We start from the raw sequence: 15790 nt of genomic DNA, 5'->3' as shown, positions 1-15790 counted from the left end.
AAAAGTGACGAGCAAACCTTGTTAAGGTAAGTCAAAGAGACATTTGGTAGCCATTTTTCTAAACAAAAAGGAAATTATAGAAGAAAGAGAGGAGAAGTAAAGAGGAACTAGGAGATTAAGATTTTTTTTGTCTAAAAATCCTCATCAATAGGTAGTATTTTCTTTCATTCTCTTGAGTATTTCCTTCGTTTTACACTTTCAAAACTAATATAGGGTGTACAAATGATAGATCTAGCTTAATCTTGCTAGATCGATCATTTACAAGAGTATTTCTACATATATCTAGCATTTTGGTGCTAGATCAATAAAAAAATACTCTTTAAAATATAGAAATCAAAGGAAAATTTTAGTGTCCCCCAAAATTTTGTCTTGAATTTTAAAAAATCCGAAATTAATGTCAAATTAATTCAAATTCGGTCAAAATCGGTGAAAGGAAAAACATATTAATTGAGTTGATTTAACCCAAATGGTACAATTTTTAGCTAAAATTTCAGTGTAATTGGAAATTATTAGATAAAATAGGTCGTTTATGCATTGAATCATAAATCTCCTTGACTACTGCAATATCTTTAACAAATTAAGTCAGTTATAATATTCTCTATGGAATAATAGACTCTAATACAGGTTCTAATATATATATATATATATATATATATGTATGTATGTATGTATAAAACCCCTAAAATACATTTTAGAAGCATGCGGGTGCACATGCCACTAGATCGTTAAGGCGTGCCTAGACGTGCGAATATTCAGTGATTCAAGCATACCACAAACCCTGCTTAACAGTCAATTTTCATGGCAATCCTTGTGGCAAGCATACCACAAACTTTACTTAACAGTCAACTTTCACTTAAAAAGGTCTTCTTATAATCCATCGAATGGTGTAAAAGGAAAATGAGTAACTAGTTGCAAGGAAAGTAAAATATGTTAACTGGTCATACAGGTCCTGCTTTCGAATTCCTATTTGTTGCTTCAAGGGTTGCTGTCTCGGCCTCCTGCATACACAAATAGTAGCAACATTCAGTATTTCAACATTTGAAGCACATGGAGAATGATTAATTGGCAGCAGTCATGAACACAGTAATTAGGATGAACCCTACATTGACTAGAAAACAAACCGTAAGGACCTGAAAAGAAACTAGACAAATTTCTATACCTATATAGAAAATGCAAATACAAATACTTTTTGAAGAAATAACCAGAGTCCCACCCCTTATTGCTGCTACATCCAGGTGTAGAAATGTAAAGTGTACCATCAGGGCAATGACGTAAAATGTGCCAATTTTGTGAGGATAAGTTCTAACATTTTTCCTGCCTTAAGTGTAACATAGGGTCTCAAGCATGCAAAAACCATCCTATGAAACACATCATGCAACAGTCAGCCAATGAGCACATCATCATGATGCAATAGGAAGCCAGGTCACAAAGAAAGCAGATCTCTTACACATCTTTGAACTGTGAGGAAATAACAGGCAAGCATTTTCTAGCCTGCCATACAAAAGAAAGTATGATATGCATTCAATCTTAATTAAGCCAGTATAATAATAATACAATCACTGGAAAAAAAAATCAAAATCATGCCCAACCAAAGTTGAAGGCCCCCATCAAGGAATCAGGAAATTACTACCACCAAGGAAACCCTATTGAAGTACCACACGAAGTGTGACCGTAAGCTTGAATCATCACCCTGTCTCGCTGTTCAGGTCATGAGAACAGCCTCTTTGATAATAGAGGTAAGGCTGCATGCCTGCATGTATATATTACCCTCCATAAATCCCACAATGGCAAGAGTCTCATGCACTGCATGCCCTTCGTTAAACAAGGGAACCTTCTCGAAGTACGAAAACAGAACTCAACCAGTTGATATGATGCTTAAATTTATCTCAAGTTAATTTAAATTACCAAATTCTCTGTCAGTGTTTATGAATTTATATTTGAATGGTTTCTACTAATACCATAGAAGACTTCCAACTTTCCTTGGAAATAATAAAAATTTAGTTATTGTAGTTAAATGGTGGTATCTGGGATCTACAATCCTGATGCAATTTTGCAGGTTGAGAAAGACAACTTAACCAACATGTGTGGACTTTGGAACTCTTGAATAGGATAAAGACCAATAAGTTTATAACTAATAGAACTTTAATATCTTTCTTAAATCCAAGCCAAACGCCAATATAACCTGACAGGAACTAAAACAATCCAACCTAGGTATGATGTCGACAATAGTAGGAGTAAATTAGAAAAACCAAAATTTGGATAGAACTTTGAGTCAATTAATAACTAGCCTACTAAATACTTAGCTTGCAACTGGTAGATTAGGAAGCAAAAAAGAAGAACATTCTAACATTGGATGTAAACTGGTAAGGACAAATGTGATGGCCATTAGCAGGGAATAGATATCTATTTCATCTCTAGTGGCATTTACGAATTAGCTTTGTATTGTTCTTGTTACTTAGATTTTAAAGAAGAAAATGTCTTCTTTTAACTGTACTAACCTTGCTATGTAGCTCCTAGATCCTAAAGGAGCTCGTTAAGCTTCACAAAATTCGAAGGAGCAGTAATGTTTTTCAATGTGATCCTGCTATAATAACTTAGATTACTTGGGTTAATAGTTAGATTACTTGGGTCAATAATTAGATTACTTAAGTTAATAACTAGATTAGCACTAATGAGTGTGTTAATTGTCTTTATGTTCCATAGTTCAGAACAATTACCTAAGTGAGCATCTCATTAATTCAGAACTATATTCTTTTGGGTTTTTATGTAATTCAGCAAACTTATGATGCTTAAGAATTAGGGTACTCTTACCAACGCCATTCTGTAGTCCACCAGTAGTTGTCTCATTTTGTAAACTACCCTATCAAAGGTATACTAGACGCATGTAGCTTGTATTTGTATATCAAAAACCAAAACTAATAGTTTACTATTGTATAGCCATTCTTTGTGGTATATATGAGAATGATATTTAATGATATGATTACATCCAAGTTACATCTTCTATAAAATGTTTACTTGGATATACAGCTACATTAGTTTGATAATTTGATTACTGGGCTCTTCTTATTAAGTTGTCAATTATTATATCAGAAAAGAAAGAAAAAAAAGGTTACTTTGTAGATAGACCAATTTGGTAGGCATTTGTAGCCTTTGTACAGTTGTACTCTACTGGGCACTTTTTGAGTGGGGCTACGGCTGGTACACCCATCTATTATAGTTCTAGTAGTAAGACGCATGACAACTGACAACAAATGCATCTACATTATATTTCATAATGGAAGATAAGAAAAATAGTAACGCCAATACAAAGTTGAGAATGCCAAAGGCATGATTTGGAAAATTAAAGTTAAAAGTTTTAATCTTAAGAAACTAACCTGATAAGGATCAGAAGTTACAATAGGATAAAAGCATACCTCAATCTGTTGAAGCTTGACTTGGAAAAGTTTTTCTCTATCTTCCTCCTAAATAAACATAACAGTACACATCCAAAAACAAGACAAACATGGCTGTTATTCGACAAGAACTACAAGTAGCAAATTTTTTTTTTTACAGGACTAACAATTTCCAAGAAACTACCTTAAGGATTTGTCCATCAGGAGCAGGATAAGCAAGAATAAATACACGATCAATAAGAACCACAACAGGTTCTTTACCGAGGCTTTTCCAAGGAACCTACAATGCATAATTGGAAGCTGTAAGCTAAAATCATTTGAAGCGTTTCAAGGTAAGCAAAGAGCCATGAAAATGATGAATCCCATACCGAATGATAACAAATTTGATATAGAACAAATACGTCATGCTTCAATAATATGTTTGGAACGCACTTCTACCTTTTCATTGAAATATATTATCTAGAGCAAAACTAGGGGTGAATTGGTTTAGCTAGCTATTCATACTTGTTATTGGTCCTCACGTTCATGTATGTAAGCTTATAATTTCAAACATAAAAGGTGAACTACCAAACATGTTATTGATTACGTGTCTTAACTTTTATTGATGAAACCATGAAAAGCAATAAGAAAAACTAAATTCAATTGTCAGCAGTATTTTTTTTGTTCTTGTGCACAAAACGTTTGAATGTAACATATAGATATTCAAGATTAGTCATCTTCAGGAACCAGGACAAGGTTTCATGGGTCGCAGCATAAGAGCATGTTTCAATTCAATAGGAATGAGAATTTTGGCGACACTCCCTGTGAAGCATGGGACAACTGCCATCCTGAAGACTATACCAGTGGAGGCCTAGAGATTAAAGAAAGTGAAAAAAGGAAAGGAAGGCCAAGAAAGGGAAGGTGGCACAATGAGAGAGGTAAAAGGAGAGGAAGAGAGAGAGATTAATTGACTCCACAGAAGAGGGATGGAAAGAGAGGGTGAGTCAGATAGCGAAAGAATATGACAACAACAAGGTTTCAAGTCAGGTTTGTGCCTAACTTAAACCAACATTTAGTCTCGAGTCTGCTGCTTGCACCCAATACAGAAAAAAGAAAAGAGAAAAACACTGTAGCCTATGACCAGCATTTCAATAGAGGATAATGTTAATGTATCATTTGATTAAAAGATAACATTAATGTGAGTATCACTGGATACAACCAGAAACACAGTCTTACATATCACATACATGAGCACATATGAACATTCATGAATGTTCAAGTATATTAAACGATGACTGTACCACAGGCACGAACTGTGCCAACCACCGGCCATACCGTAAAAAAAGGAGAGAAAAAGGTAAAGGATACTCGCCTTCGCAATCATCGCCATTACTCACCGTCGCCGTCGCTTCGTCAAATGCCCTAGCCAGAGAGGGGGAGTTAAAACTTAAGTTGCAGATTCAGATTCAAATCCAAATACGAATCCAGATCCGCAACTTAAGTTTTAACCCCCCCCCCCCCCCCCCTCTCTCTCTCTCTCTCTCTCAATCTCTCTTGATCTCTTCTCTCTCAGGCTAGGGCATCCGACGATAGGTAGCTTGACAACGAGGTCAATGGTGAGTAGCGAAGCTATTAATAGGGGAGTCGTGCAGCACCCCTCGTGCCACGTGCCGGTACACCGACGGCATGGCAAGTGTCAACCGGCACGACCATCCACAATCATAAAGAAAGGATTTTTAGGCCTAAGATGTTGAAATTGTATTGTTTAATATTTGGGAACTAGACAAGTAGACTGATTTAAAAGATCTATATGTAAGTGTGTCCCAATCAAACAAAACGAGAGTGATATATAGGTCAATTCAAAAGCTGGCAGTTGTCATACAAGAAATAATAGTCTATGATATATTATGCCACTACAGTGCAGATAGCATTCAGTTGTGCCATTCAATGATCAAAAGCAACCTTCATCATTCCACCACTATGCTGTTATACAAGCTGTAATCATAAGGGACGAATACTGAATCAGCCCTGTGGTATTTGAGTTTATAAAATCAGTCTCAATGGTTTCAATTTTATAAAAGAAATCCCTGAAGTTTGGAAGTTTACAGTTTACAGATTAGATCACTATGAGTTAATGTCTATAAAAAAGATCCTTGTGTTTAGTATAATATAGAAAAGTTTGTGGTTCACTAGCATTTCAAAAGTTCTCCCTTTAAGCTGTAGAGAATAACAATTAAGACAAAGTAAAGTACAAGGACTAACTTTAAACTGTTGGAAACCCAGATCGGTTACTACAAAATTGAAACAGGAAACCACAAGAAGTTATTATCTATACCTGTAGCCTGTAAGTCACTCGAATTGTCACTCTTAGCCACAAAAAAGATGTCAAATACCATTAATAATGCAATTAAGTACAATGATAGAAAAAGTAAATCAAAATTACATTTATTCATGAATTAAATTTATAAAACGAATATGACGGAAGTACCTTTAAAGTTATAGTACCAACAAACCCAGCTTTAACTGTGACAGGAAGCCTAAGCGAATTCAATGCTTCAGCTTTCAACTTCAAATCTTTAAGAACAACATCGCCTTTTGCAAGAAAAATGGAACATCAACAAGAAGATTACGAAGTAGCCAATAAAAAAATCACAAATTAATCACAAGTTGTAAGCTAAATGATCAGATGAAAGTGAAGGTATAACTGCAAGCAAACAATGTATTTCTACATGTAATTAAGAAATTCACTGATAATGATTTGTACTTAAAACTTCATATGGAGAAACAAATTAGATAGAAACAACGATGATCATGCCAAAGGCACAAGTCATGTCATGCCCACCATCGGCATAGGTCGTGCCGACTGGCACGCCCTCAGGTGGCACACAATGGCACGCCCTCAACGTGCCCTTGCGTGCCACGGCACACCATCTATCATATCTTCTAAAGTTTCTCACAAGATATTTATGATATGTTCTAAAATTTGATGCATGAGTTCAGCCGATCTTTTCAATGTTATGTAATCATAGAAACAAACTTCTATATAAATCGTGAGCACTAACCTCAAGTTACCTAGAATATAAATCATCAAAGCAAAGGAACGAAGAGGAAAGCAGAATACCAAAACATTTGACATGGAAAAATTCCAAATTACACACATAAGAATCTACAAATCGTATATCACTGACTGCTTAATATTGTTTTTTAGTTAAAAAGGTCAAGAAATTTTAATTTACTGAATTTGAAATAAACGTCTATGAATTAATGAAAGCAAAGTTAAACTTTAAGAGTTTAAGCAGTAATGAAGCAAGCAAAAAATGTACATAGATGGTTGCATATCAACATTTTACTATATAAACTAGCCTATGTCAGCATACATCGATCAGTATTGCAGCTTGGAGAATCAAGGAGATGCATATACACAGGTAGAAAAAAAACATAAGGAAGATGCTGGTATAAAGCACAAACCTTTCCATACACTAATTCTAAGAGCTTCAATTGACAGACCCTCAACATATTCTCCCAAATATCTGCGGAGCAGATATAAGACCTGTTGCAAGATGCCAATAATCAAATCACAAAATAAAGGATATATAGCTCAGCCATAGGAATTATTAATCTTGAGCCATGTTAAAGCAGATGCAAAACAAAACTACAACTGGTTCATATTATCACTAGTCCATGATTCAGGAAGGCATATCATACTTCTACAATCAAGGTAGTTCCAACTTAGAACTGATTGAAACTAAGCACTAATTTGCTATAAAAGAATTGCAGGGGATATTGCAGAAGATGTTTTACATGAATATGACTCATTCACAGATAATTCTAAAAACCCAGTAAATTTCAATTAAGCATGTATGCCTCATATCCACTTGACCTTAGCTGAGCTCTTCCAACATATACATTGCCAGCATCTTAACAAATTATTCTAGGATACAAGTTATCCTCTAATGTTAGTAGAAAGTAGAAACAGGAATACAATCTTGCTTTAACTTTTTCGTCTGTGACATGTTGCCACCCCAGTTTTATATCCATTTCCATAGATATGCTTAAATCAATTAAAATTGTTCTTTAGAATAAGATGTCAAGCAACAAGCTACTACAAAAATTCAAGTTATCCCATTCATCTCCTAGAGGCTTTTCAAAAAAGAAAAAAAAAAACTATTGTTGCTAATGGCTTAGGCAACTTGTTTAAGGCATATTTAGCCCAAACATCTCTAATTCCTACCACTTTTTGAAATGGAAACAACTTGCCAGATTTTCCAAGCCAAGCTACAGCTCAACTTGAATGAGTGGACAGCCTACTGCAGTCCTAGTTTATGTATTTCAATCAAACGATTGACCGCTTCTTAGGAAGGTTGGACGCGATAAAATGACTACCAAACCGATTGCAACTCTAAATTGACACGACAATTACTAATTCCCGAATAGGAACACATACACTAGCAAAAGCATTCCATATCAGCAAATAGTTACTTAAATAATACAAAAACAAATCCAAAACAACAGGCAGGCCAGGGATCGTACATGAGCCTCAAACATGGCGAAGAACGAGTAACGATCAGGCAGAACCGACCGTCCACTAAGCTTTGAGGTCGAACTCCCGGATGCCGATGCGAGCCATAAATCAATGACAGATCCAATCGATCGATTGATGAGAGGAGAGGGTGGAAGAGAAGGGAAGAGAGGAGAAGGGAAGAGAATAGAAAAGAAAAGAATAGAAGAGGAGAGGGGTTTTATGTATGTTACAACGGAATAGGAGAAGGTATTCCGAATTAATGTGTAAATGATGGGATATTCGATGAGACGGACAACCCAGACCCAGTCGAGCAAACTTTTTTTGGTGCAATGGCCGGGAAGTACGCGAATGGCTCTTCCGAGTAACTAGTTGCGTGACACGTGTTACGCACGAACAAATTACGATGACTAGGTTAGTTTCTTCCATGCTAAACTACTATGTTTACTAATTGCAACTTACCTTGTAAGCAAGGCACGGACGATTTGCTGCGCGAACCACTACAGATTTTTTAATCGCCCCAAAAAAAATAGGGCCCTCTATTTATCTAATTACAGTTCACGATATTTTTTAGTAATTAAGAATAATTTATCTTTTCTCTAATTTAATCTAACTGTTTAATCTCGATGCACACATTATTTAAAATTAGAACGTATATTTTTACATAAGCAATGCGTATAACTTACATAGATGAAATATAGAGTTGAAAATTGATGAGTCAAGCTTTTAGGATATGATAGTCTTTTAAGGATTTGTTAGGACTAAATCAATAAAAAAATCCTGAAATTGCAATTAAGAATTACAATTCCTGCTATTTTTTACTAATTAAGAATAATTTATCTTTTCTCTAATTTAATCAAACTATTTAATCTCGATGCACATAGACGAAGTATAGAGTTTTTTTTTTAAATCTCAATACACACATAGTTGAAAATGGATGAATGAAGCTTTTAGGATATAATAGTCTTTTAAGGATTTGTTAGGGCTAAATCAATAAAAAAATCCTAAAATTGTAATTTGATAATATGAGGGTCTATTTCTACCAACTCAATAAGAACACTACTGCAGAAATGTAACAGATCAATGAAGTGGCTCAGTTTTATGATTGGTTCGCATATGGAATAGATGTGAGATAGAAATAGCTATTTTTATTTTTATTATTATCAAATAAATGAGAGGTTTATTATTAAGGAATAATTATTCTTATTTTTACTTGTATTCTAAAATAAAAGTATAGTAATTATATTTGATGTGATATAAAGTGAAGGTAAAAGAATTACTGAAATACTCTTTGATTTGATTTAATGTAAATTGATGGGATAGGCGGTAAAAAGAGTAACATATTGGATGTATACAATGCATGCATACCAAAATGTTTTATCATGTTCTATGTATACAATATGATATAAGGATTTGGTAGGTATATTACTATGCTGGTCATCTACATATGCATTGTACGCTGGTAGATAGGTATGCTTACCATTGTCCTACAATACTGTTAGCATGGCAATACTATTGAGTTGTCCTATATGTGCAATGATCGCCGCTAAATATGTAATTATTCATATTAACGATTGTTGTGCCACCATCGGCATGGCACGTATTTATAATATTTTTAATAAAATTTTTAGGATATTTAGTAATATTTTTGGGTCTTTGGTATGTCAATCTTTAGTTTTTTTATTTAAATATATGTATTAAAATTTAAAACCTACATTACAGTATTTTATCTTTAAATTATTTTTATAAACAACATATAACATATTTTATTAAAGATAAAAAAAAGCAGTTAAATAAATATTATTCAACACATAATATGATTGAATACATTCATTAAAACTAATATTAATAATCGAGCACTCCACAATATAATTGAATAATCCATAATATAATTGAACACATAAGAACATTCAATACATAATTAATTATTAAATACATAATTGATAATAGTTTAATAATTAAAACTAATATCTAGTTGAATGTAGAATGACGAGGAGAATCAAAAACTTCATTTGCCAACACAAGAATAACACGAAAATGTTGCGTTAATAGTATTACTCCAACCATCAATATTCTTCAAAACTCATCTACTAATAGTATTACTCATTATAATGTCTTACATAGTCTTCATACAAATAAGAATTTTATAATTCTTCTATAATATAATATGAATATTGAATATGCGGAATGATCGGCACAAGCATATGCAGATTATGAATATGGAGTATAATAAAGGTGTTGTAGCTCTGGTAATGTGATTGATATGATAGTAATGATGATGAACTCATATCATCCTGTGGGCGCACCTCTCTTGATGTCTTGCTATGTACAGACTCAAGTCCTTCTATCATCTGATTGTAATCATATTTAGCTTGAGATGGTCCATTTTCTTTCTTTTCTCTAATAAATTCAGCTTTGTGGTTGTCTAAGTCTAAACCTATGGTCTTAATCTTGGGTGGCATGTGTGAGTTTTACTCCTCTGTAAAAATAATATCTCTTTGAGAAAATTGTGTAACAGGGATGCATGTCTTATCTTTATCATTATCGCTATCAAACAAAATCTCGTCATTATCATTATTGTCACCACCACCACCACCATTATTATCATCTCTAGTCTCATTATTATCAATTTTATCTAAGCCTTCTAAAGGACTAATGATCATGAAGATGATCTAACTCGACTAGTAGCCGATTGTGAAAATCTAGCTTGACTAGTAGCTTGTCGTCCTCATTCAATACCCAAATGACCACCACTGGCTTGGCCTCTAAAGGTATGACTCCTTGTTTGGTTTTGATGAACTCGATCTAACATGTGACAATCAAACTCCTGATCTGAGTTTTCTTGTCGTTCCATATGAGTATCTCTACATCCATGTTGTACTTCCCTAGCAGATCAAGTCTCTCCTACATGCTCTGCAGTCCAATCTTCTACATCTGTTACTCCGGCCTCTTCAGTAATAAATCTATATGGTTGAGAAGGATCTCTCTCTTCATCAAGCAATGGGTCCTCCTAATTCTCAACCATCTACAACCACTTTATTATAGGATTATTCTCATACTGAGAGAAACCAATGTCTACGGGGTCAAAATCTCCCTCATCTCTTTCTTAATCACCAATTATATCTTATAGACGTAATCTTATATTTAAGTGGACATATACCATATGAATCAATACAAAAGTTGACCAATTACGCTCACATCCACTAGATGAGGTTGTTTGAGAAAGAATGCAAACAGTAACCTTCTTAAGGTTAGAGGTAGATCCTCTATACTGCAACCACCACTCAACCGTACCATTAAAATTCATCCAAGAGTTAGTAGTGGTTTACAAGATTATTATTGAATAGAGTTTTCTATTTAAGTAATTATTAGGATTAGTGCTAGAGCAGCAGCATTAGAATCACTCTCCGGTCCAAAAATACAATTTCATAGTGCACGAAGCAACACATCTTCGGTGGCAAGGTTATATGGATTCTGATATGCTAGATACAAGTAATAATCGACCAATATTTTAAGAATAAAAATTATAAGTAAACATTCATTAATCATTAACATACTAAAAGAAAATTATTAATTAACATACTAAAAGAAAATTAGTGCACAAAGCAGCTCATCTTCGGTGGCACGGCCATCCACCAAGTTTGTACAAACACATGCAATGCTCCAACTAATGAGTGCTAGGTGTAATGTCTAGAGGCAAGTAGTAGTACATATCTCCAATGGGTATATCTAAAATAATGTAATATATATAATTAAACTAATACAAAGTAAAAAATTATACTTCAGATTATATAGAAAATGTAAATATACTAGACGTCATAAAAACTGTTAACAACACTATAATAATTGGTCGTCGTAAATTAACGATAAATCAATTTAATTACAACTCATATGGTAAAATTTTAATCTTTAAATACTTCAAATAATGGTAAACTTCAAAGTCCGTACCAATAATCTTCTCCAATGACCACTAACGATATGTTTGGACCCAATTCCAACTATCATTCTGTCCTACAATAATCATGATGTACATGACATCAAATATTTCTCTAATAAAGAAATAAAAAATGATAATCTAAAGCCTAATAAAGATGCCCAATGCCAATTTCTTACAGCCTCTCGCGATAATAATCTGATTCCAAAATATCACAAAAAATCCAATTAAAAATAAAGAAATTAAATAAACTTATAGATTACAGAATATAAAATTCTTAATAGTCGAGTCTAGTGTTGGACATTATCTTCTTAAGACTAATTCGCCCTCCATCGATTGCTTCTGAAATAGTGAACGTCGGTCTCCCAGGATACAACGACTACCTTGCACTCGAAAGAAAGCAACTATTCGAATGGCTTGTTGAACCTGAACCATGCTGTGCTCTCTCTCAAATGCAAACTCAAACTTAAGACTCGACTCAGACTTAGAAGGAATGAACCAAATTTTTATATTTTAAATTATGCAGACTGATAGTCTATTTATAGAATTAAACAGGCTCAACGAAAGGATACAAATGGTCATGAATGGATGCACCATTTCGAATCTAAAACCAATTAATAGTTACAACGTGAAGGGATGCATCATTTTGGGTCGGGTTCAACCAACTAACTGATTGATTAATTGAATGGGACACACCACTTCGACTTCGAGCAGGTTCAACCAACCAACCAACTCGAACTAGACCAAATTTGAACTCGTATCAAGCAAAAAATTAAAATGGACTTGACCCGTGTGCGCGAACCAAACCGAGCCGAGTAGGGTGGCGCGCGCATGTGAGTTAAGTTGCATAGTAACATTTACCCACAAAATAGGTCCCCCTTTTAGGGCCGAAAGCCATAAGAAGTTTGTTACTTATGTACCATACTAACATTTCTCAAATATACAATATGGTACTAAACTCACTTTTCTTTATTTTCCATTGCCATGATATCCACTTTAGAGCCAATTTTTATTCACTTCTCTTTATGGATTTGACTAAGTGAATATATGACAATAAAATACTCTTTGAGCTAAATTAATTCCACCATTAAACCATCATTAATAATGTATGGGGCCCCACATAAAACTTAACTCAAAGTTAATAAAAAATTCATGTCAAGTACATGAAATTACCAACAATTCCCCACATGAATGAATTAGCTGAAAATACATATGAAATACAGACTTCATCGAGAGTACAATGAAAAGTTACCGCATCAGAATAGGTAGCTTTTGGCTTTGAACCTTCCATAGTGAAGTATTATTGAATTTATTCACTAACTAGTAAACATGATGTCTTGAACTATTCAGCTTTTGTATAAACTAAGACAATAATGCCCACACAGCTCTTTTCAACACAGTCGGTTTTATATGTTGTGTCCATTTTAGCCCTAAATGCGTTTGTCAATTCTTTAAGTGCTCTAGAGATTTAGCCTAGTTATCTCATAGAAGCGACCCACTTCACACTCACATAGGTGATCTCTTATTAAGAGTATCCTACCATACTCCACTTGGATTTCCAAAGTATAAGAGTCATTAAAAGCATTACTTATCGTAACACTTAGTACATGTTTATCACTATGTCATCATACGAAAGCTGTAGGAAATTTAATTCCTTAGTGATTTCAGAAGACATCCCCACAACTCGGTTGTCCCTTTGAACCTAGATCTTGGGATCTCCAATCAACTAGGTTGGGTTGCCGTTGTGTCATTACTCTAGGTAGTAGGCTTCAAACCTATTCTCCTCGATGATACTTGATCTCTTGTTAAACCCTTTGTTAACGGATCAGCGATTATATCTTTTGTTAAATGGATATTATACCATTTGAGATCAATTGTCGCGTTGTATTATGTCTACAACGTATATGTCGTGACTTACCATTATACATCTGACTTTGTGCCATTCCTATAGCCGATTGACTATCGCAATGTATGCAAATTGCGGACACAAGTTTTGACCACATAAGAATATCTTCTGAGAAATTTGAAGCCATTTTGCTTCTTCTCTAGCCTTATCTAATGCTATGAATTCAGATTCCATAGTAGATTTGGCTATACATGTTTGTTTAGAAGATTTTCATGAAATAGATGCGCCCCCAAGTGTAAAAATATATTCGCTCATGGATTTGGTATCTTTTGTATCAGAAATCTAGTTTGCATCACTGTACCCTTCACTGCTAGATTATCTTAAATAGTGCAATCCATAGTTAGTGGTGTATCTCAAATATCTAAGTACCCTAACTATCGCCTTTTAGTGATCACTGCTTGGATTATTTGTATATCTACTCAGTTTACTCACAGAGTACGTAATATCTAGACGAGTGCAATTCATGACGTATATTAAACTGCTTATTATCCGAGAATATTCTAACTGAGATATACATTCACCTGTATTCTTTGTGAGATACAGATTCACATCTACAGGTGTTCTGCCTATATTGTTATTATCTTTATCAAATTTATCGAGTAATTTCTTAATATAATGTGATTGTGATATAATGTACCCTTTAGTTGCCTTATTGATCTTTATACCAAAAATCACATCTGTGACTCCCATATCTTTCATATCGAACTTGTTAGCCAATATGTTCTTGGTAGCTTTAATGACATTAATATTGCTACTAGTTATTATCATGTCATCCACATAAAAACATACACTGACATAATTATCTGAAGTGAATTTCACATAAACGCATTTATCACATTCATTAATATGAAAACCATTTGACATCATAACTAGGTCAAATTTTTTATGCCATTGTTTAGGTGCTTGTTTAAGCCTATAAAAAGACTTAACTAATTTACACACTTTTCTCTCATGTCCTAGAGCCACAAACTCTTCGGGTTGTTCCATATAGATTTCTTCATTTAATTCACCATTCAAGAACGCAGTTTTCACATTCATCTGATGTATTTCCATATTATATAATGCCGCAAGAGTAATTATTAATCGGATAGACGTTATTCTTATTACAGATGAATATGTATCAAAGTAATCTATTCCCTCTGTCTGTCTATATCTTTGACTACAAGTCTCGTATTGTATTTATCAATTGAACCATCTGCTTTTATCTTCCTTTTGAATATCCATTTATAACCCAAATGTTTATACCATGGTGGAAGATCCACCAATTCTCAGGTATGATTTTGCAAAATGGATTTAATTTTACTATCAATAGCTTCTTTCAATAAATGAGCTTCAGGAGTAGATATTGCTTCCTTATAACTCTGAGTTTCTTTTTCTAACAAATATGTTAGAAAATCAGGACCAAAAGATGTAGAAATCCTTGCCCTCTTACTTTGTCTAGGTTCATTATCATTTCCTTCTTGCATGGACTCTTAGTACTGCTTATTTTCATAAGTTCTTTCGAGAGAACATACTTCTGATGTAGATTTATATGGAAATATATTATCAAAGAATGATGCATTCCTAGACTCAATAATTGTATTCTCATGTACCTTAGAATTATTTGATTTGTGAACTAGGAATCGATATTGTAACGCCCCCGCCCGGCACGGCACGTGCACGCACACGCGCCCGCACGGCACGCGCGACACACGCGACAAGTCGGGCGGGGCTCGTCACGCACGGATACTCTCCTGTGCACATACAATCATGACATCATCAAATAACACCTACTAACATATTCATGATTACATAATCCATCACCAAATAAATCATACTCTTAACCAAATAAACCTGTTAGTATATAAATATCAAAGTCCACAATAATATACACTAGACCGTCACATAATCTGGCAGGACCCACACAGGCCACAACAAACCATCAAGATACAACTAAAATAACTAATACAAGGTTACTCTATGATTCGACCTGTATTATACAAATAATTGTCTAATACAAAAGAGTACAAATATCAAATATTGGTACAACTCGATTTCTATATAAACTATCATCTATACCA

At 34.1% G+C, this 15790-nt stretch overlaps 1 protein-coding gene across 1 annotated transcript in view; it reads right to left on the bottom strand.

Moving 5' to 3' along the window:
- The window catches only part of LOC140779326 (uncharacterized), a 74390-nt gene extending 66273 nt beyond the window's left edge, over nt 1-8117 (bottom strand). Inside the window, exons 1-6 of the mRNA XM_073124354.1 lie at nt 7902-8117; nt 6840-6921; nt 5860-5963; nt 3577-3672; nt 3414-3461; nt 945-998 (exon numbers count right to left, since the gene is read on the bottom strand). Coding sequence (XP_072980455.1) covers nt 945-998; nt 3414-3461; nt 3577-3672; nt 5860-5963; nt 6840-6921; nt 7902-7916 — 399 coding nt within the window. The 5' untranslated portion in view covers nt 7917-8117. The remainder of the gene's footprint in view (nt 1-944; nt 999-3413; nt 3462-3576; nt 3673-5859; nt 5964-6839; nt 6922-7901) is intronic.
- Nucleotides 8118-15790: the final 7673 nt, after the last annotated feature.

This window comes from Typha angustifolia, chromosome 3 (genome assembly GCF_048772165.1).
Source record: "Typha angustifolia cultivar Huaian chromosome 3, ASM4877216v1, whole genome shotgun sequence".
In the NCBI taxonomy this organism is placed as follows: Eukaryota; Viridiplantae; Streptophyta; class Magnoliopsida; order Poales; family Typhaceae; genus Typha; species Typha angustifolia.
The sequence above is the reverse complement of the archived record's forward strand: the minus strand, read 5'-3'. Positions and strand labels throughout refer to the sequence as shown.